At 37.3% G+C, this 22401-nt stretch overlaps 2 protein-coding genes across 3 annotated transcripts in view; both read left to right on the forward strand.

Annotated features, from left to right (window-relative positions):
• Nucleotides 1–9823, forward strand: part of RBM25 (RNA binding motif protein 25) — a 32963-nt gene extending 23140 nt beyond the window's left edge. For both annotated transcript variants that reach the window (XM_062577087.1, XM_062577088.1), the window contains 9 exons: nt 246–468; nt 808–897; nt 2417–2490; nt 3198–3348; nt 3604–3928; nt 4951–5225; nt 5668–5766; nt 7092–7139; nt 8279–9823. In XM_062577087.1, the coding sequence (XP_062433071.1) occupies nt 246–468; nt 808–897; nt 2417–2490; nt 3198–3348; nt 3604–3928; nt 4951–5225; nt 5668–5766; nt 7092–7139; nt 8279–8371 (1378 nt within the window). In that variant the 3' untranslated portion in view covers nt 8372–9823. The remainder of the gene's footprint in view (nt 1–245; nt 469–807; nt 898–2416; nt 2491–3197; nt 3349–3603; nt 3929–4950; nt 5226–5667; nt 5767–7091; nt 7140–8278) is intronic.
• A 4104-nt stretch (nt 9824–13927) lies between these two features.
• The window catches only part of PSEN1 (presenilin 1), a 35436-nt gene continuing 26962 nt past the window's right edge, over nt 13928–22401 (forward strand). Inside the window, exons 1-4 of the mRNA XM_062577194.1 lie at nt 13928–13968; nt 16674–16817; nt 18662–18700; nt 21553–21809. Coding sequence (XP_062433178.1) covers nt 16734–16817; nt 18662–18700; nt 21553–21809 — 380 coding nt within the window. The 5' untranslated portion in view covers nt 13928–13968; nt 16674–16733. The remainder of the gene's footprint in view (nt 13969–16673; nt 16818–18661; nt 18701–21552; nt 21810–22401) is intronic.

The raw sequence follows: 22401 nt of genomic DNA on the forward strand, positions 1-22401 counted from the left end.
GTTTCTGTAGAGGCCCCTACTTAGCGATTGGGATGCTCTGACAACTACTTTTAGATAAATAATTTTTCAGTATATTAGAAGTACTGACGTGTGCCCGTTGCTGTATTGGTTGATCATGTTGTACAGCTGCACAAAAGAAATAACTTGGAAGATGCTATAAATAGTCCTTTGTGATTCAGATCATAACTCTTAATTGAGTGAGGATGAACACTGAATACTTAAATTTGAACCTTTCCTTCCTTTAGAGAAAAAAGCAGAGACAGGGAAAGAGAACGAGAGCGGGAGCGGGAAAGAGAACGAGAGCGGGAGCGGGAAAGAGAACGAGAGCGGGAACGAGAAAGAGAACGAGAGCGGGAGCGGGAACGAGAAAAGGATAAGAAGAGAGATCGAGAAGAAGATGAGGAAGATGCCTATGAACGCCGAAAGCTAGAGAGAAAACTGCGGGAAAAAGAAGCTGCATATCAAGAGGTAGTTTGGGTTTTTTAAGGCTTCCTGGGAAAAAAATTATTTCTGATGGGTGATAAAGACTCTTTTGGTTTAAGATAAAACAGCATTCCTTCTCCCTTTTTGTTCCTAAATACATTTTTAATCCCTTGACTCTACCAATTGGGGCACAGTGCGTAAATCATATAAATCATTCATTCAGAAGAAATTTAGGTTTTTAAATTCCAGGGTTTAAAATTATGAACAGTTTGCTTAATTTTAGTGAAGTTTTTTTTCTAAACGGTAATCTAAATTACCTTTCTGTATACTATAGTTGTTTTTAATATTCTTGAGATTGTAGAGTTTGTTTTTCTTCTGTTACAGCGTCTTAAAAACTGGGAAATCAGAGAACGGAAGAAAAGCCGAGAATATGAAAAAGAGGCTGAAAGGGAGGAAGAAAGAAGAAGGGAAATGGTAAGGCTCATGTTTGCATTTGTAGTTTTGGGTTTTTTCCTTTATGTCCAATTTAAAATGGAGCATTCTATTATTATCTTTGTGGATAGTGATAGTGGACTGATTTTGCGTAAACGCACATGTTTTTGTACAAAGATTTGAGTTAATGGATTTGTAACAGAAGATGTCTAATAGTAGTATCCAGAGTCTGGAAAACAAAACTTAATGAGTTGGGTCTTGCAGAGGCAAAAGAATGAGAAGTAGCTGCAAAATACTGTGGTTTTGATCATCATGTTTTACTACATCTGTGACATATTTTTGTCATACTTCTAGCAAAACCTCTGTGTTCTAAATTGTGCAAACTGGAGCAGAGCTGTTGTTCTGCTTGCAGCCTGCTCACGTGACTGGATCTTGTGTAATACCTAAGCATTGAGTAAATTTCTGTCTTCAGTTCCTTTCTTGTGAAATTATCGCAGTTATCGATGTAACTCATGCCATTTGTCTGAAATGTTACCTATGGAAGATGGAGATTTTTGTACTGTCATAGTTTTGCCTTGAAGTTCTTCTAAATGATCGTAATACTCATAATTAAACCAGAGAAGAAGAGAAAATGTGAAAGTCCTAAGTAGGAAGTAGATTGGGAAGTGCTGCAAAGCTGAAAATGCAAAGGGATGTGGGGAAGAAGAAAATAGAAGAGACATTGTTTTACATGAAACTTAATTTTTTCCCCAAAAGCTTGCAGGGGAGGATGGGAACATCTACAAGAATGACTTATTTCTATCTGTGATCCTTCTGGATGCTGACTGTGGATGACAATGGTAGAGAGCAGTGATAAATTTGGTCCTGAATTTAGAATCATAATCATAATTTGTTTCTCAAAGTCATTGGCATATAAATATTGTGGTGTTGGCTTAAAGATATTGCTTGGATACAGGCTAGAAATTCCTCATTTATATTCTACTCAAAGAACTAGTTTTACTTTTTCCATTTTATTCGAGGAAAACAAAATTTTGTTGACCATCACACCTCTTCTTCAATTTTTGGCCTGTGCATTAATAGCGTCACATGGTTTGGATTAATGACACGATAGGAGAGTGCTTATTGTAGAAGTATCCCTTAGATTTGTTTCTGTATATAACTAATTCTTTTTTTTTCTTTAAGTGTAGTTCTTGAAACTAAGCAGTACTGACAAAATACGCTTAAGCTAGCATTTAAAATGTTCAAAACCAGACTCATGAATTTGAAGAACAAGATTGAACCTATTGAAAATGTTAATAGTAGAACACTGCAAACCAGAGAGATTATACCAATAGACATAACAGATGTATATATGCTATAGAACATATGATAGCAAGTTGACAGATTCTTAGAATATTTATGTCGTTTCAAAACCTTTTGGTTTGCTGGCTGGAAAGCTCTGTGCTTTTAGTTTGAAGCATAGAATATATTAAATTAATTTGCCAATAGCATTAGTAAATTTTTAATTCTCAGAAAGACAGAAATAATTTCGCAGCGTTACTTACGCCTCAAATTCTTGTAGGCAAAAGAAGCCAAACGGTTGAAAGAATTCTTAGAAGATTATGATGATGACAGAGATGATCCAAAATACTACAGGTATGTCTTGTATATTTATCCCTAATAAGAAAGCTTTTGTTGCTGTTCTACCAAAATTGCAGGGCTTATTGGTTCAGGTTTATGGAATTGTGTTATAGAGAGGTTATCTTGTAATGTAAAGGTCGTATAACTGCCTAAGTTATTTCTGAGTCACTGCGTAAGTGGTAGAGGGAAAAGGGAAACTCCATACTACTACTTGTTGATGCTTAGAAGTAGCTGCTACTTCCTATCGCTGAACTAATGGGTGAGGCAGAGCAGAGGATAGTGTAATCCCAAAACAAGGGAGCTTGCAGGGGGAAGAATCAGTGAAGCATACCTCTAAGCAGTCTGTTTCAAGGAAGCTGTGATTTGTATTAAGAGCAAGCTTGTTAACTCCATAAGGATGGGGAAGTTCCTTCGAGTATAGGACTAACCAAAATTTTAATTATAATCGGTTCTTTCAAGTACAAATAATTTGACTCTTTTCTCCGACGAAATCTGCAGTCATTCATATTCTTAATACAATACAGAAAATACTGGGTAGTAATGTAGAGAACTGGCATGCTAGATTCTTCTGCTACAAAAAATAGGGGACTCCAGACGGTCTTAATTTTATTTTTATTTAATGGGAGATGTGTCTATACTGGATATTTCTTGCTTTGTCATATATGGTTCTCACTGAAATACAAATATAAATTCTTTAAATACAAATTCTGTGTCTTTTGTAGGGGTAGTGCTCTTCAGAAGAGGCTACGAGACAGGGAGAAAGAGATGGAAGCAGACGAACGGGATAGGAAGAGAGAAAAGGAAGAACTGGAAGAAATCAGGCAGCGTCTTCTGGCAGAAGGACACCCAGATCCAGATGCAGAACTCCAGAGAGTAAGTGGCTGTAAGAACACTGGATACAAAACAAAAATCTCCTTTCTAGATCTATGTTTGGATAGAGTTCAAAAAATAAGAAAAAATAAGCGTGGATTAGATTTGGATAAATGGCATTAGGTTACATGTATTACGTGTATTTGACTAACACAGACTTCCTTAGGAAAAGGAGTCTTCAGATTCTTTTGAACAGTACTGTTTGAGAGCTGTTTTTTTTTTTTTTTTTTTTTTTTTTTGCTAATTCTTTTACTAAAGATGGAGCAGGAGGCTGAAAGGCGTAGGCAGCCACAAATCAAGCAAGAGCCAGAGTCAGAGGAAGAAGAGGAGGAAAAGCCAGAAAAAGAGGAAAAAAGAGAAGAGCCAGAGGAAGAGGAAGAGGAGCCTGAACAAAAGCCCTGCCTTAAACCAACTTTACGACCCATCAGTTCTGCCCCATCTGTTTCTTCTGCTAGCGGAAATGCAACCCCTAACACACCTGGTGATGAATCTCCATGTGGCATTATAATTCCTCATGAAAATTCACCTGATCAACAACAGCCAGAGGAACATCGACCCAAAATAGGACTTAGCCTCAAATTGGGCAAGTTTACATTTTCATTTTAATGTTCCATATGGGATCAGAATGAAGAAAGCCAAGCTGAATAGACAGTTGGTTTTCCAAAAATATGGTGTTTTTGACATACTCAAACAACTTAGTGTATCAAGGTGTTACCTAGATGTTCTCCTTGATCTCCCCCCCCCCTTATCCAGATCATCTGCTTTATAGATATCATCTCTCCCCAAAATGTGGAGGGAAGGAGGAGAGAGAGGGAAGTTTTGGCATGCTAAAGAATTAACTTTAAGAATATTGAACTGGAATTGGTTAATTCCACATAATATTTCACTTTAATAGATCTCTAAATATTTCTTTTAAAACCCATTGCTACTTTTCATTAATGTAAGTACACTTTAAATTAAGCCCCTCTCTTTTATTTATTCACAAAGATCCTTTTAAAAGAAGAAGAAAATTGAAAATGAGACTTCCTGCTCCCCACCTTAGAGTAGCACAATGAATTGATCACAGAATTGCATATAGTGTGTAAGTCTGGAGTTCCTTAGCATGTTAGCAATTTCCTAGATTTTTTTTTAAGAGTTCTGAGCAGCAGATCTCCCATAAGGCTTATGCATTTATGATTTATTATGTTGATTGAGTTATGCCAAGGTTGCGGTTTGAGCTCCCTCTGTGTTAAATTTTGAATGAAGAAAATCCATCTGGAATGAGGTTAACTGATTAAAGCTGTATCTCTGGCTTAATCCATCATAATCTTTCAGTTCTGTACTTTGCACTTACTAAGGGTTGAACTCATGGTATAGTCCCCTTCCTCAGTGAGGGTGCTAGTTGGCTTCAGGGTAGAGAAAGACCTTACTTTTCATGAACTTTGAAGAAACTCAGCTGCAATCTTTTAACTTTTTTGCCATTCGTAACAAAGTTGGAGAGATTAAAATGCTGATCTAGACATTCACAGACATTTAACATGCAATACAATCTTTCTCGAATTTACAAAAAGCAAACTAGCTTCAGTTGTAGTTTTATGAAATTGTTATTCACCCTTTTGTTTGTAGGGGCCTGCAATAGTCCTAATCAGCCCAATGCTGTAAAAAGGAAGAAGCTTGCTGTGGATAGCGTTTTCAATAAATTTGATGATGAAGACAGTGATGATGTGCCCCGGAAAAGGAAACTGGTCCCCTTGGATTATGGAGAAGAAGATAAAAGCAATCTCAAAGGCAGCGTCAATACAGAAGAAAAACGGAAACATATTAAGAGTCTTATTGAGAAGATTCCTACAGCAAAACCAGAGCTTTTTGCTTATCCTCTTGACTGGTCAATTGTGGATTCAGTAAGTTGATTCGTTTTAATCGTTCACAGAAAAGCTTAACTTCCCCAAACAAACCTCAGAACTGAATAAAGAGGCAGCACACCTGGAACCATGATGTGCTGAAGCAGCAGCGTCAAATGGAATCAAATACAATTACTGTATTTCTTTTCCATTTACGATATTGATTCTGAAGTATGCCTTATTTTTATTGAACTGCTGCCATAAATTGTCTAACAGTATCATGGAAGGGGGAAAAAGTCCTCTAAAAACATGTTTGAATGATTGTCTGATTGAATGGAAACAAATAATTGCTGTCACCAAATCCAGGAGAGTTATCTTGTAGTTGCTGTCAGTTTGTATTTTTCATTAAACAGTTGTTTGTGTCTTCTAACTGTCTCTTTCTAGTGGTATTGTTTCAGGGCAACAAAGATTATGGAAACTATGGTATTCTTTTCTCTTTCAGACATTAATGGAACGTCGAATCAGGCCGTGGATCAACAAGAAAATAATAGAATACATTGGTGAAGAAGAAGCTACGCTAGTTGACTTTGTCTGTTCTAAGGTTAATTTTTTTTAAAAAAAAATCTGGTTTTTACTCCCAGTTTAAGCAGCAGCAATGACTGCAGTATCTGTATTTGAAGGCAGTATGTTATCTTCTCTGTATTTCATGGTATTGTTCAGAGACAGTCAGTATACTTGGAATTGGTATGTACCCTTACGATTTACAAGTTAGATCCTTTATTGTTTATACACAATATGTACATGCCAGATGCTCTCTGTTATCTGTTAGATAAACCCGTTGTCTGGATTGATGAAATAAGCAGTTGGCAAAGCAAGTGTTAAACTCAGAGCTTCATCATTAGATTTCAGAGCTAATCTCATTGGCCATTCCTGTTTCTAACAAAAATGTATACAAATTCAAGAGAAAAAAAAAAGAAGCCAATAGGTTGATTTTACGTTAATTTTAAATTAACTGAATTAACTCTTCGGAAAGCTCTTTTCAGTCGCTGTTGTTGCTTTATCAGCAAACAAATACTGAGGTTCTAAGCTTCTCATTAGAAGTCACTCTGAGGCGCCAAATCTCTACCTTTTTGCCAGTGGACACTTTTTTAAACTAAACTGTTCATAGCTTCTTCCATCAAATTACAACCTAAAAACTTAGTAACTTGCTTAAATCAGCATAACTTTATAGCTGTTTCTTAAGCAGAGGGTTTCAAAAACTCATTTTTAGCTTTTGTGATACTCGCATTCATAATGGCTTGTCTCAGCTTCCCTTTTAGTGCTGCTCTGAGAGGTACACTGTGTGATAGTTCTGTGGATGCAGGTGGTTAACAGAAAGCAAAAAATGGAAGCTTAATATTCGTCAAGTTTTAAATTATATTTTTTTAAAAAAGAATGTCAGCCTATAGTCTTAAAAGACTACTTGGTTCTGAAAAAAAAAATAAAACAGTATGAATACTTTAAATGGCAGATGGAAAATTCGGTTATGAAGAGTGATACAGGGACAAAATCTGTCTGCTCTTGCCTTTGCCTCCTTCCATTAGGAGTTCACTGTTGAAGGAAGGGGAGCTTATTCCTCAAACTAGGAAAGCCCAACTGGAGATGCAAGAATAGTCAGCACATAGAGTTCCTGTTGAATCTCTGGGGCTTGCTAGAAGTTCTTTCTTGGCAAAGAGCTGCAACACTAGCACTGCAATGGAAGTTGATGTAGTTTAAGATTAATTTTGCCCTGGTTATTACTGTGAACTAATGATTTGGAAATACATGTTTCCTATATTGAATGTGCAAAGAATTCAAAATCCTTGAAAAGCAATGATTCAATTTTTGCTAAAAAAATGTTGGGATGATTTCCCTTCAATTTTCAAACTAAAACCTTTTTTCTTTCAGGTTATGGCTCATAGCTCACCACAGAGCATACTGGATGATGTTGCCATGGTAAGCAGAAATTGTATAACTTAATACACCTTCTACATTACACTGATGCTAACAGTGAGTTTTGTGAAATAGTTGGAGTCAATAACAGAAACATTTCACATTCATAGAACATGCATACTGTAGGTAGATATGAAAATGACCTTAATAAAGAGGTTATCCTGGCACTTAGATGACTTTGTGATTTCGGCACCTAAGGAGAAAATACTAATGTATTTTCAGAAATGCTCAGTATTCAGAAATGTAGAATATTCTGCTCCTAATAGGAGAGAAAAGAATCAGCCAATAACAGTTTTGTATCTTAAATCTCAATGTTTTCTCAATCCCCTCCTATTCTTTTAGAGTTTTAATGGGTCTGTTTCTGAGTAACGAGTAAAAGGTGATCTCTAGAAGGTTGAAGGTTCTTGCATTTTGCCTGATGTTGGAAGAGAGGAACTCTGTAAAACAAGACTAGTGTTTTTCCTTGTTTTCATTCACTGAAAGGTGAATAGGAACGGTTCGCTCTCTTTTCTACACCAAAAACTTGGAGGCATCAGGTTGACGGAAAACAGATTCATAACAGAAGTTAGTACGGGGTTCTTGGTCTGACTAGTAGATGACCTGGGGATCTTCCTGAGAAATGTTATGCATGCTTAAAAGTTTACATGTGTTCAAGAGAAGCCTGGATAAGTTCAAGGAAAGTTTATTTAGTAGTCCCTCAGTGGAGAAGGGATTACTAAATAAATCAATGTCCAAGGAACTTCCTAAGCTGAAAATAGGTGTAGGCTAGGAGAGAGTTAAGGGAAAACATCATGTATGTTTGTCCTGTTCTTATATTCTTCACAATTCTTACTACTATTTTTGGAGACCAATGTATTGGTATTTCTGTCTCATAGTGCATTTTACACAGCTGCATTTTACAACTATTTAATTTGAGCCTGGCCAAGTCTGATGTGGGTCCTGCATTTAAGTTTTATACAGTGCCTCACTTCAAGGCGTAAGTTGGGTAATACTACCTCCACTCAGCTTATTCATAAAAAAATGGTTGTTCACCACACAGTCATCTTCCTTTTAACTACAACTGATAGACTTTCTGATATGGCTGGAATTAGTCTTTATAACTGGAACATCATCATAACCAAAAAAATGTGCATTTTTTACAGGTACTGGATGAAGAAGCTGAAGTTTTCATAGTCAAAATGTGGAGGTTGTTGATATATGAAACAGAAGCCAAGAAGATTGGTCTAGTGAAATAAAGCACGCTCCTTGCTTCTAGGGTTCCATTTCAATTTTTTTTTTTTCCTCCCCATCATTCAAGGACTTCAAATTTTCTCTGTTCTCAGAGACTTGAGACCTGTATTTTTTTATGTAGAAAATGTGAAATTTTTTGTCCTCTGCTCTGAGGCCCCCTTTACCCTTCTCGGTTATAGTTATCTGAATCCTGCGTTGGTTCTCTTTATAATTCACCAGGTACAATTACCGGTATGTTTTATAAGCTGCAGCTACTGTACACGCTCTCTGGTAATCTTGTTATGCTATTCTGATTCTTGTAAATATTAAAAAGAGCCCTGTTTTGCAAAACATTTGCACTTAATGTGGAACTATGTCAGTTACAGATGAAGACAAATGATTTTACTGCAGATTTATTAGCCTTTTCTGGGTTATCCTCCCTCTATTTAAGAAGTGATCAAAACACAATTTAAAAAGTCCTTTGAGCTGCTTTAACAAAACAGTTTTATGTGAGATGTTGGTCACCTCATCTGACTCTGGAAAAAGAGTTCCCACAGACTTTTCTATTCTGACTTGAACCAGCAGGAGTCTCAGTACTTCACCTATTTAGAATTACTAATGAAGCTGGAAACTGAATCTCTCCTGCAGATGCTCTGCTTCTTTCTTAGAAAGTGCAAATTGCAGAAAGCTTTTTATTGTTTTCTCAGTTAGATCAAGAGCAGGACTTCCAACAAGCATTATTTAATTTTTTTTTTAACTTAGGATATCTGACCAATTTTATTTTAGCCCTTCCTATTTATCCTTATTGTCTCCAAAATAATCAGATTTGATTTTTTTTAATAAATTATTATTATTATTATTATTAGAATTAAAAAAAAAATACCTGTTTGGAAAGGTTAAAGGATGTTACTGAACAATAGTAGTTGACAAAACTAAATCTAAGTTTTCAAACAAAGCTGAAGTCTTGTTTTTATGCATACTGTTGAACCAGCCCTGACTCTTGTTTTCTTCAGTTGTACTGTAAGCAGTCTCTTGCCCAAGAAAAGAGGGCAATACTTTCCTGCCTTGTCTGTATGGGTTTTTATAAATAGGCTGATGTAGTATAAATGATGAGATGTACTGTACACTGCATTTTTTATCTCATACCCAGGTAAGAAGTCAAAATGATGATGTGCTATGAGCTGTTTTGATTGCAGGATGACTGTGTTCCAGGGAGCAAACTGTCTCAAAACATTTTTAATTTTTAAACACAATTCTTAATAGCAAACAAATTAGGTAAAGCTGTTCCAGTATCTCTATATTGTATTTAACTGAAGGATACAGGTTGACCTGTTCAGAAAACATAACTGTGACCTTGAGTTACTAGTTCTTTGTATCTGGAGAGGACACTTGAAAACACTGTTCTTAACAAATGGGATCGTGTAAAGGTTCCACCATGTAAATACTTCAGATATTAAAAATGTATATATTTGATTTAAGGGCTGAGTTTTTTTGGAGTCTTGTGCAGCATGTGGTTTTATTTAACACTGCTTTCTGAATCAATAACTAAAACATTCATAAATTAGGCTTTGAGATTTTTATATATATATATATATATATATATATATTGTTGTTGTTTTAAATTACTTTCTGATTTACATCAGGTCACTAAAGCCTGCAAATACAGATATGCTGCTAATGTGTTCTTTCTCATCCTTGTAATACTACACACCACAAAATGTTCTCTTTTTAAATTTGAAGTGTAATGCTCAGATGTTATCTTAAATTGTGCATGAGTTTGCATGAGGCTGTTTTGTTTCGCATACTTACATGCAGCAACCTTCCTTCTCTTGGGTTTTGTCTTTTTTCCTGCAACTTGATGTACCCTAAGAAATCATTTCCCCATTCTCTCCTATGCAATTTTGTATTGACATTAACAAAAACCCTCCAAATTCTAAAGAATTTCAAAACTTGTTCCAGGTTTGTAGAAAAATGCGGAAAAGAGGGAGAATGGACTTTGAGTCCCATCTCTTTGGGTGCTTTTTGTTTTGCTAATGTGGCATTCCATCCCTGTCATTAGTATTTAAACAAGGAAATTGCAACAGAGGCCTTGTAATGCTACTAATGTCCTTGTTTAGATTCTTTAGTGAAAGACTAAGTTATGAGATGTAATCTTGATTTCTTTTGCCCTACATTAAAGCTGTTTATTAGTCCATTATACTATTAATGAATTGGACATAAGCTTGTATTCTTGCCTTCCTAAGGAGACTAAAGGAAGAAGGAGGTTCATCTGGGTGATGAAGACATGTAAAATTTAAACTGAAGTGTTAAATATTCAGGTAAATAAGTAATCAGTACTTAAAAGCGGTTGTGCCATATCAAAACATGGATTTTGGTGGAAGTTAAAATTTTCAGTTGTAGTTGAAGGAGGAAGGAATGTCCAGTATAGCACCTGGCTTTTGCAAGTGATTTAGCAAATTCTGCTCTTTCAAAACTCAGGATTTTTAGTAGTAACTTCTGGTGTTACTTGTTGCTCAAACTAGTGTTACTGTTTCTCACTGATAATAAATTGTTTGGGGGGTGTGATACTGGAGATAGGACACAATTCTAAGTAGTGCTGAGAGGTTCATAATACAGAAAGTAACTTCCCTTCCTTAACAATGTTTTTCTCTCAACACACAGGAGCAGAATTACTTCAAGATAAATTTGGGGGGAGGGGGAGTTAGGAAAAAACTTTTTTAACCAGTTTCAAATTACAGCACTGTCTGAAAATGTGAAAGTGTGGACATGTTTAATACTGATAGTATGCTACCACTATGGAACGTAGTGATGCACAGATTGACAACACACTGGGGACGTTACTTGATATAGCTAAGTATGTATGTTGTCACTGGGTATTCAGTGCAATATGCCACAATATGACCTATTCCATGACAGGAATGAAAAACTTATGTATAAGTGCATAGAGAGAAAAATATCAGTGTTCATATTGAGGATTTACATCTTAACTTCTTTGAAAGAATGCTCTTGGTCTCCTTAAAATCACTCTGCACAACTGACCAACTGTAGCATTACTCAGAATACGCAACTACGTAATGTAAATTCTTTGCAGTACGGTTTGCTTTTATATGCACTATGAAAAAGAATTGGAAACTATGAACAGGTAAGGAGCTCGGTAAAGAACAACATAGTTCTATATTACTGTTAACTTGATGACGTGAGACTTTTTCATGTCTAGAACATTTAACGTGATTATGTATTCATTTAGTGCTACTCTCCCTTTTTAAATCAGAACCTGCCTTAAAAAGGGAAACCATTACTTGGCTAGATGATTTCTACTCTAAAGGTGTGGGGAAGTAGGAACACAAACCAGAAATTTAGTTTCTCACTGAATCCCTGTTTCTTACTGTTAACATTCCTGTTAGAGGAAAGCATTAGACCTCTTAGGCTTTTCATTAAATGGGGTTGCTAGACACCTACATGCAGGAGTATTTTAGTGAGTGGAGGCACTTAGAGCTGGAAGTTTCAGTTTTACACATTTCTGTAGAGTCGCACTTTCTTTTTCCCAGTGTAAACAAGCAGTTGTGCATTAAATCCTGAGGTCTACCCATGTCTTTCATCAGTTGCTCCAGACCTGGAAAAAGTCTCAAAGTATCTCAAGACTAAATATCTGGGACAGTGAACTTTTTCTTTCCTCTTAAGCAAGGCAAATAACTGCTGAGTTTCAAGGGCAGAGGGGATTGGTTTTGGGGGGGATGTTTTTTGATATAGTTATCAGTATTTGTTCTTAATTAGTGATTCTGCCTTAGAAATACAAGTAGTTCTTGTATTAACATGAGCTCAGAGAGCCTTATTTAATTATCAAACCATGTGCTTAGAGATGACTTCCTGTTCATGAAGTGCACAGACTTCATATAGTCTGGTACACCAAGCTCTAGTTCCTGCTTCACAACCAGAAACTCTGAAGCTATGAAATAGCTTTGTCCTGGGAGAATCTGGAATTATTATTTTAGGGATGAAGAATATGCTTCTCTTCATACATTAACAACATTTGGTAATTTAGCATGGCTGTAAACATACCTTGAAAGGCATAGTTTTTAATTGTAATTAATGACTAAGGGAAAAAATTCTTATGTATGAATATGCAAAATTACAAATTAAAATGCAGACTAGCAGTATTATAAGAATAGGTATGTTACCATAGATTAAAAAGGTATCAGTAATACACATAGAAAATTGTCTGGTTCACTTGAATGTCCAAATTCTTAAACTGATAGTTTCATTCAATTAATGGTTATGCTTTGCTTATTTATTCTAAACTGTGTTCATTTTAAATGCACTTCAAATGCCTACAGCCCATAAACTTGGTATTTCTGTCAAAGTGCACAGGTAAAAATGTAACTCTAATGTGCAATACTTCTGTGTCACTTAAATTCATTTTCTAATTGGACTGTAGTTGAATAGTAAAATACAATGTCTTTCTTAAACATGCAGAACGCAGCATGGTCTCTCAGTAGATTTTGCTGTTTGAATTGGGTGTTAGTTACCTGTTATACTAAGCGTCCTTAAAAACGAAGCATAGATTACTCAAATACCATGGATACTAAAGCAAGCTTCAGATTTGAAGTTACCTTCATCTCTTCCTAGAATGGAGTCACAGGTCTACCTAGGCTTCTTGAAAAGAGAGGTTTTTACATTTCAAAGTGAAAATATTGTTAAGATCATTTCAAGATTTTTCTTTGTAATGCTTTTTTATTGGCATTTTAACAGTAATAGCTTAAGTAACAAATTAACAAAGTTTGTAGTGTGTATTTCCTCTTAAAAATCCATTTCTATTTAGTAGCTGATCATGTAAGACAAGCTTTATTTTGCTATGCAAGAGTGAGGGGGGGGGGGAACCCCACTATTTCATAGCTGCCTGTTCTACAAATGAATTACAGGTGTATGGCTAGCAAGTACTAGTTCAAGGAAAATAAAACATGAAAAGCCAGTCAGCTCAAGAACTCTGTTCTCAGCACCTCCAGTAACTTCTACCATTAAACAAGGTGCACAGGTGATTCAGGCAAACATAGTTCTAGGTTTTTCAGAGAGGATGATTTTGTACAAGTGTCAAAAGTAATTTCCACTAAGTGAGAAAATTTCAGATAAATTCATTCCACAGGAGTAGGCAACAGCTTTGCCTGGCAGAAGCACCCTCAGCTAGAGTCTCCAAGAGGGAAATCAACTAATCAACTAATTTTCTTCTGCAGTTCAAATCTGGCTGTTAAATAATTTTTTTTTTTTCCAGCAACCAATTACCGTTTCAGGGTTTCTCCCCTCCCCAGGTAAGCAGAAATGCAAAATCTCGGTGATTAACGAGGCGCTTTAGGCTCGCTCTCTCCGGAAGGCGCCGGGCCTCCCGCCCCGCTGAGGCGATGCGCGCCGGCTCGGCCCGGCCCGGCTCGGCCCGGCCCGGCCCGGCCCGGCCCGGCCCGGCGGTGCTCAGCTCCCCCCGCGCCTGCGCGTGGGGGGGCGGAAATGGCCGCGCGCCGCCTCCCGTGGCCGCCCGCGGCCGGAAGTGAGGTCACGGCGGGGAGGGGCCGGGCCGCGGGGAGGTGAGGTGAGGCGAGGCGCCGGCGGCGGAGCGGCGGGAGGGTCGGTGCAGGTGGGTCCGGGAGCGGGAGGCGCCTGTGCGAGCTCTGCGCGGCCGGGCCGGCCCGGCCCGGGCCGGTGCGGAGGCCCCGAGTCCGGAGGGGTCTGGCAAGGCAGAGGCGGCTCCGCTGCGGCCGGCGGGGCTCGAGCGGGCCCGGGGAGCATCGCGGCGCGGTAACGGCCGCTCGGGGCTCGGGCCGGGTAACGGCGCAGCGGCGAGGAGGGGGCTCGCGCGCACCGGCCCCTTCCGGCCTGCCGCCTTTTTCCCCGCGGCTGCGGAGACCCTGGGGCAGCGGAGGCGCTGGGCGACCGCGGCGCCGGTGTGTGCTGCCGAGTGCCGCGGCCGAGGGACCCGGGGCAGGACCCGAGTGCTCCTCGGGGGCGTTCGCCGTCCGCTCTGCGGTGCTGGCTGGGGGAAGCCGGTGTGGCTGCTTGCCTGAGGGGTAGATCGCGGGTTAACCGGGCCGCACCGTGTGATTCTTCTGGTAGATTGAGGTATGCTTCTAACTTGAAGGAAACAGCTCACTTGTGTGTGGCTGCTAATGTAAAGGTAAATGCAAATACGTTAAAATTACAGTCAGAATTCTCTTTGCAGCCTTATGAGAGATGCAAAAGAAAGCACTTTTGCAGGCAAGCTTTTTTAATACTAACAGTTTTGTTAGAAAAGAAAAACATATTTTGATAAGCCCCTTTTCAGGTAAAACAAGTAAATGGATTTGCTTCTCTTTACTCAAGGTTTATTTCTAGCTTTTGTTCTCACTTGAGAGAGTTAACTTGTTATACGATAGAAAATAAAATTATTCTAGAAGATGCAATGAGTCTGTCTTCCAAGCTTTTGAGTTTTAAAGAAGGATTGTTTCAACAAACTGTTAGTTTTGAGGCCTGTTAGGCACTGTCTTTCTGGCTTTCATGTCACTTCTGGCAGTTACTGTATACTGTATTCAGTTTTCTCTGCTTCTCTCCAGTAGCTGGTTTCTTGTTTGGTGAGTTTGTGGTGGTTGTCTTTAGAAGGAATTTGTGGGGATAGGATTTTGTGATTTTTTTTTTTTTTTTCCAATTTTGACTAGGATTTTGGCCTGCTGCTTTATTAAACAAAACACACTCATTCTGATGATCTAGATTTGGATAATCATGCTTAAGTACTTTATTGGGCTTTATCACTGAAAACCTTGATAGCTATCTCCTTGAAACACTATTGTTTATATTTTGTAGAAAAAACAAAGCACTAGAGAAAGGACTTAAAGTAAAAGTAACATAATGTCTATTTATTTTCATTTAATCTTACATTTCATTACATGTCAAATTACATATGCTTTAGTTTTAATTAAAGGCCTGGAAAAGAGCCATTCTTCTGGTTAATACTCCATTGTTTTCATTTTCCAAACAGTTAAGGTGATCCCACTAGACTTGTTAAATTGGTGTTGCTTCCTAATGGTCCTTTAGTGTAAGCTGTATCTCTCTGCTGAAGTTAGTAAGTGCTGTGAACTAATTTTGTAAGACATTAACTTATTTGTATGTAGAGAAACAGCTTCTATGCCTTTGTGCCTATAAAAATAGGCTTAACTGCCTGTATAAGTAAGATACTGTCTCCTGGCTTGCTGTTGCCAAAAGTGAGAGGCCTGGCTTTGTGCTGAGGGTCTAGGTGTACTCCATTGGATCAGTTCTAATTTTTTTCATATATTGGTTGAATGTATTAAAACAGCAGAAAAACATTCTAGTCTTTTTGCCGAGTTTGTTTTCTTCTGTGTTAGTAAGTTAAATCTATTGTGGAGAGGACTGTAAGTGCTGGAGCTGGCACAGGGTAAGAGCAGGAGCAACTGGAGGTGTGAGTGGGGACTGGCACTCTCTTAGCAACAGTGGCTATTAATTCAGTATTCAGTTCACTGCTGTGCAAGCAAGCCAGTGATTTATTCGGGCTTACATTTTGCTTCTTAAAATTATTTTTTGCTGAAACTTGGTTAGCTGTATTCCTCTTCTTCCTCCTTTTTATCCTCCTCTCTATTGAGAAACTTCTGTTATTCGTGCTTCTGTTTCAAGCTTCTGTTTATTCATGTTTGCAGTAGAAAATGTTTGTATGTGGCTTTTATGTAAGATGTATAAAGCTGCTACAAGTATATAGCATGTTTATGTACATTTATCTAATATATAATGGGTACCAGTAGGGGAAAAGCATGTACGTTAATTCTTGAGGCTCAGCTGAAATATTGTTTTGTGCAGCTCTTAGTAGCTGCTAGGGTATTGTGATATTAGATGTCGATCATATTCAGGTTTTAAATGATCAGGTGTAACTTGATCATCCTTGTAATAAGCTTGAAGATTGTCCTTGAGCATATCACCAATCCAAAAATGAGCAATGTATAGCAATTGTACACCAATGAAATAAAAACAGACAAGCAAAAGGTCACACTGAACAAATTGGGCAGTGCTTCTCATTAATTGCACAAGATAGAATAGAGAACTGTTTTGAATGACTAGTTTGTTGTTGGTTCATTTCCGTTGCTGATGAACTAATTTGATAAAGTCCAGACACTCTTATTTTTGTGCTGGAAAATCCCTATTATGGTATATTCGTGAAGAAGTGTTACAGCTCTGTATTGCGGTAGAGAAGATAGAAGAATAGTTATGTTTAGTCTGCAGGAACTCTAAAAATTGAGGGGCAGAGATGAAGATCTTGGTCACGTAAGATCGAAGTTTTTTAACATATCTTTTTCCTTTCAGCATCTCAAGAAGAAAGATCTGTTTTGCATACAAGTAAGTGATTTCAAGAGGACAGCCCCAATGACAGAACTATCTGCACATTTACCCCAGTTCCAGCATGGACAGCTGACAGAAAACTTCCCTGATAATCACCTCAGCAACACAGTATGTAACAATTTTATCACCTGGTAGTAGTTAAATCAGGATGAATAATGAATAAAGTGTGGATGAAAATACAGTTCAGAATTACAGAAGTCCATTTGTTAGTAATTCTTTCTATCTGTCAGTACCATACATTGTGGTGAGAAGCACTGTAGAAGAAATATTTTTTTGAAAAATTGATATTCTAACCTCCCTTTTATATATAGATAGCCTTCTCCCAGTGTAAAGTGATGCTAAACTGACCAGTCACCTGTAGAAAAATCAAGTGGGATGGGATCATTTGTATAGCAAACTTTGGCTTGCAGGTCTTTTATTGAGCACTCTTGGTGTAGCCTGGCTGTGGTTTGCTTGATTAATAGGTTTCTCAGTTCACAGAATTAATTTTAGTGTAGGTAGAGCTTGAGGCATGGGTTTTGTTGTGATTGCTAGAAGATTATTATGTGCAGGAAGAGCAACATGGTCTTGTCTTCCTTTTGAATAATTGTCAGGGTGTTCTTAAAGCTCTTGAGGTTTGCAAAGAGAAAAAAACATAGACCAAAAAAAACCCTCCCACCAACCCCAAAGTTTTATACCATTTCTGGCTTAACCACTGCTTTGAAAGATACATGTGCATAATTGTTGCTGCAAACTGCACTTACTGTACTGTGTGTGTTTTGGTAAGACCAAGTTTGTATGATCTGCTTGGGTGTGGCTGCTGAGGCTCAGATTTGTCATGCTTTGTTCCTTGTTCCTGCCAGAGCTCATGATTATCAGGTTGCCTTGTGACACAGAAATGCTCCTGTGAGATTGGGACACTTATAGCCATGTTTATGGCAGTGATTCAAGAGAATATTTTGATCCATGCTGTAGCTCTTCTGTGTAATCCAACAGTTTAAAATAATTAAAAAAAAAAAAACTTTATCTTAGATTAGCATCCTAGTGTATAAGTAAAAATACAGAGCACTTGAAAATGTGTTTTTAAAATAAGAAGTTAAACTGATTTAAGACCTTCCTGATTATAGAAACTGCTACTAAAAATAGAAAGGTGGGAGCTTTCCCACTGCATCTTTTGTACTTTTACTTCAGAAGGAAAGAAAAAAGTTTCTTTGCATCTTGGACAGGTGAGAAATTAACCTGTTCTGAATACTGCCAGATTAAAGAGGCAGCACTCAGCAATAAGCCCTGGGCTTACAGTCATAGTAGAAAGCTTATTGGTGCTCCTCCCTAACAGTGGGGGAGAAGTACTTCTGTTTACTTCTGAGAAGACTATAATGCTGAATGACTACTTGTATTTTTTCTTTCAGTACTTAAACATAATGCTAGGTGTAGCTTCAATACTGAAATATAGTGATTTCTTTCCCTGTGCACGCCCTTTCTGGATTTTGTACACACGTATCAAGATCCATTCCTGCTGAAGTGTATCTATCTTCGGTTGACTAACAGTCAGTATGAGAAACTGCTAAGTATTATAATTTGCCACTTCTCTTTTCAGTCATGCATCAGTTGTTCAGCCTAGTCTTTAATATCTGTCACTTCATAATGACCTTTAAACATAAGAAGTGTGTAAGAGAACTAATGAAATCTCTGTCCACTGTCAGGCAAGAGGGTCTGTTTGTAATATATAAAGCTACATGTTGTATCTGTTGGTTCAGGGGCATTGCTCTGGGTTTGCTATTAACTATTTTACTGATAGGAAAGAAAGCTATCATTTGCTTTTGATACTGTTTATTCACCTGAAAGCGCGTAGTTCATAACTTACGTTTGCTTACGGTGTTACAACAGGTGTTACTGACTTTTTAGCTTCAGAATTTTCACTTTTAACTATGTCTGAGGAAAGTGAAGAGTCTGTTCCTTTGCTTCCACTTCAGCAAGAGTCCATGGCCTCTGCTCTGTTTAATACTCATCAGGTAGGATATGAGTGCACTTTGTTCTTTTAAGTAGTAAGCAGTGGGGCACATGCATGTCACATTTGGCTACGCATTAGTTCAGTAGTCTGAAAGGACAACTTTTTTTCTAGTTTTAACAGTGAGTGAGAGAATAATTTGTATAATAACTTACAGCAGCTTTTTTATGATTGATTTTCACACACTAAGCTTAAATATGTAAAGAAATTTTGTGATTGTATCTTTGTTTATTACTAGTAGTGTGAATAGAATGGTGCGTATTGGTCTTGTTTCTTTAATTTTTCCTCTTATGTTCAGTTTTGTGGGTTTTACAGTGGTGTACTGGTTAATCAGGCTTTTCCTTTGGCTGTTTTGGTGTTTGCTTTGCTAAGTTTTAGTCCTTGATTTTAGTTTTTATATGTCTTTATTTAAGATAGATACAAGTGCTCTTTCATCCAGAACTGCTACTATAACAGAGGAAGAGCAATGTATTCTGCAAGTACACAGATATCTAATACTAGGTCTGCTTTACTTGTGATGTGTTCCAGGGCTCTGATCTTCTCCAGTGTAAAGTTACTTACAGTGATCTGAAACAGTTTGCTTAGACGTACCAACTTACTGTTGCTTTCCTATGGACTGAGAGAAATGGAGTATTTTCACTGTTCAGTTGAAGAATGTTACATTTATACTTTAATCTCTCTTTATACAGAAGGACATTCAAATGCAGACAGGTTTTCAGGGCAATTAAATATGATTAATTGTATGCTCCCCCTGTTCTTGTTTCTATCTGACTCTTAATAATTGTATACAAGGATTTCACACAAAATGCCTAGCAATTCAAAGTAAGGTTAAAATCTTAATTATAAGTCTAATTATAAGTCTGGTTGCCTGCCATTTTTAACTGCTTAATTAAAGCAATTAAAAATTTTTCCCTTATATTCAGTTTTCTTTTTTGAAATGAAAAAAAAGTGAAAAATTGTAGAGAATGGTTCCTGATGTCCTACTGAGCTTGACTCTGAGGAAGCCACAAATTAGTGGTGTTTTTTTGTTTGTTTGTTTGTTTTTTAAAGTAGATAGGAAAAACATTTGTTGTGTATTACTACTATATTATGCTTTGTGAAAGTAACTTTTTCGTGAGTTATGGAAACTAATGCTTCAACCAGTGTTTTACCAGTGCTAGTGTTGTTTGCAGTTCAAAGTCCAGGCACTTGAACTCCTTAATCACTTAAGTGCTTTTGAGAACTCTACTGTGTAGTTAACATCTTATCTTTTCTGGGGGTGGGGTTGGGAAAGCTCTATGTAAAGGATCTCCAAAATGACAGTATTAACTTACTAAAATCAGCAGAGATTTAGATACAAGTCAGCAGTTATGTTTGGAAATACTATTAATGTGATTCAGAACAAATAAAGAAACTTTAACATTATGTGTTTAAGCAAAAAATATAGATATAGCAATGCCTCAGTAGGACTACATTATTATTTTTTAAATGCGCTATCTTCTATCTAAAGCAGTTCTAGTAAAACTCTGATGTTTTAAAAGTATTACAAAAGGTACTTTCTTTCAGCTTATTTTACTTAGTTCAGCCTGAATAAGCAGCTTCTATCTGTAGCTGAAGCAATTCTGTGGTCATAAGATTAATTTTGTAAGGAATCAAACATCTTTGCGTTAAATTTCCTTTATGTTAAGCTCTTGGATAGAAGGAATGGAAATGCAACATTGACTTTGATATACTCTTGATGATATTAGAGTAAAGAAAAGAGTATAAACTGTTGTATTGGAAGGCTTATTTAGATTAACTGCTAGACATAAAATGGTTCTATTGCTTTCTAGTTTAGAACAGGGGAAATGAAGCTCCCCCTTGTGCTGTGTTCTCCATTTGTGCATACAACATATAAAGGTGCTAAGTCTTGAGGGGAGGAAAAAGGGTTCATGACAGTGAGCAGGAAGAGTGCAGGTCTGATCTTTTACTTGTGGAAGGTGTTTTAGTTCAAGTTCCTTCAAAAGCTGTGTTCTCGATTCACGTTTCTGCTTGTGGTTAATACTAATTCTACTGAGAAAGATGTGGGAAGCCTACTTTTCTCCTAGGGTTTGAACTATACTCTTAATGTTTCACTTAAAAATTTCGGGAAGCTAAGAAGGCTCTTCCATATATATTGAGACTCATGGTGGAATTTCTTCAGTGTTAGTGAAAGGAGGCAGCAGTGATGATCGTGTACAGTATCTGTGGGAAAGGAAAGAAAGACTCTACCCACTTAGGTCATTATGCTAATATCTTGAGATTGAATCTCAGTGTAGAAAGTGAGAATAACCTGAGTTCGCTCACTGCTTTTATGTCATTCTTCATGCTAAAAAATGTAGAAACAGAAGAACGCTTTGCATAACTCCGTCTTGAATATATTCTACTTAATGAACAGTGAATGTAAAATGTCAAGAAAAGTAGTGATTTTCACGAGGCTTTCATACAGTTAACATTATTTGTAGAAGCAGTAAGTTGATAGTTACAAGTTTTGAGTTATCCACTGTCATACACCTGTATATCAATTGTAGTTTGGACCAAGAGTAAAAGCTGTCCGTTTACATAGCTTTTTAAATTCTGTTTAAAGAAAAGGCGACAAAGGCTGTTAGATGCAACCAACACTACTTCTAACTACAGCTGTGCTTAACATAAATGCTTCTAACATAGTCCTATGACTCCTATTCTTTCAACAACTTACATGATACAATTAATTACAACTGTTTAGGTCTTTGCTGTGACAGGTTTCTTTTGATAGTAAATAGTACCTCACACATTCTCCCCTCAAGATTATCCTTAGCTTAATACACAATATGATTGTGGATAATTGCTAATTAAACTGGGCTTTTTTTTATATTGTAGAATGACAACAGCGAAAGACGGCGTCATGATAACAGTGAACGCAGAAGAAATGACAACCCTGAGTCAGAGACCAATGGACAGCCACAAAACAACATTCAGCAAGTGGTAGAACAGGATGAAGAAGAAGATGAGGAGCTGACACTGAAATATGGGGCAAAACATGTGATTATGTTGTTTGTACCTGTCACACTTTGCATGGTGGTCGTTGTTGCAACCATCAAGTCTGTCAGCTTTTATACACGCAAGGATGGACAGCTGTATGTATCAAACTTTGTTTTCCCTGTCTTTTCAATGGACCCACTTAGATCTTTTATCTTTTTTTTTTTTTTTTTTTTACTTCCATCTCTCAGGAGTCTACTTCATAACTTCATACAATGAACTCCCTCTTGCCTCCCTTTTCTCCTCCATTAGACCAAAAATAGATTTATTTTATTTCTGCTAGAAATCAGTCCCTATTGGTGCTGTTCTCATTTGTTGTCAGCCTGGTAACCAGCCTGCATGATAACTTTTTATTTGTCATTGCTCGATTGAATCCCAGTCCTTGTTTTAACACTTCAGTGTGCTCTGTGGTATTTATAAAATAAACTCAGTTCTGAGCCAAAGCCGTTTCAGTTTTACTCTGGTAAAATACAAAGCTTTCTGAAAGGAGAAAAAACCCACTACTCATTTAAATGAAGTAACATGTACACCAGAATCTGGTTTGCTTATGCTCTTTGATAAAGGAATGTAAATGTAAGAGGAAGAGATTTTTGAGGTTCACTTCTATTGCTGTATGAAGTTTTTCCTGGTAGGCTTCCTGTATAGAAAAATGTTGTTCAGACAAAATATTATAGTTGCCAAAAATGCAGC

The sequence above is a fragment of the Rhea pennata genome, chromosome 5, assembly GCF_028389875.1.
Source record: "Rhea pennata isolate bPtePen1 chromosome 5, bPtePen1.pri, whole genome shotgun sequence".
Lineage (NCBI taxonomy): Eukaryota > Metazoa > Chordata > Aves > Rheiformes > Rheidae > Rhea > Rhea pennata.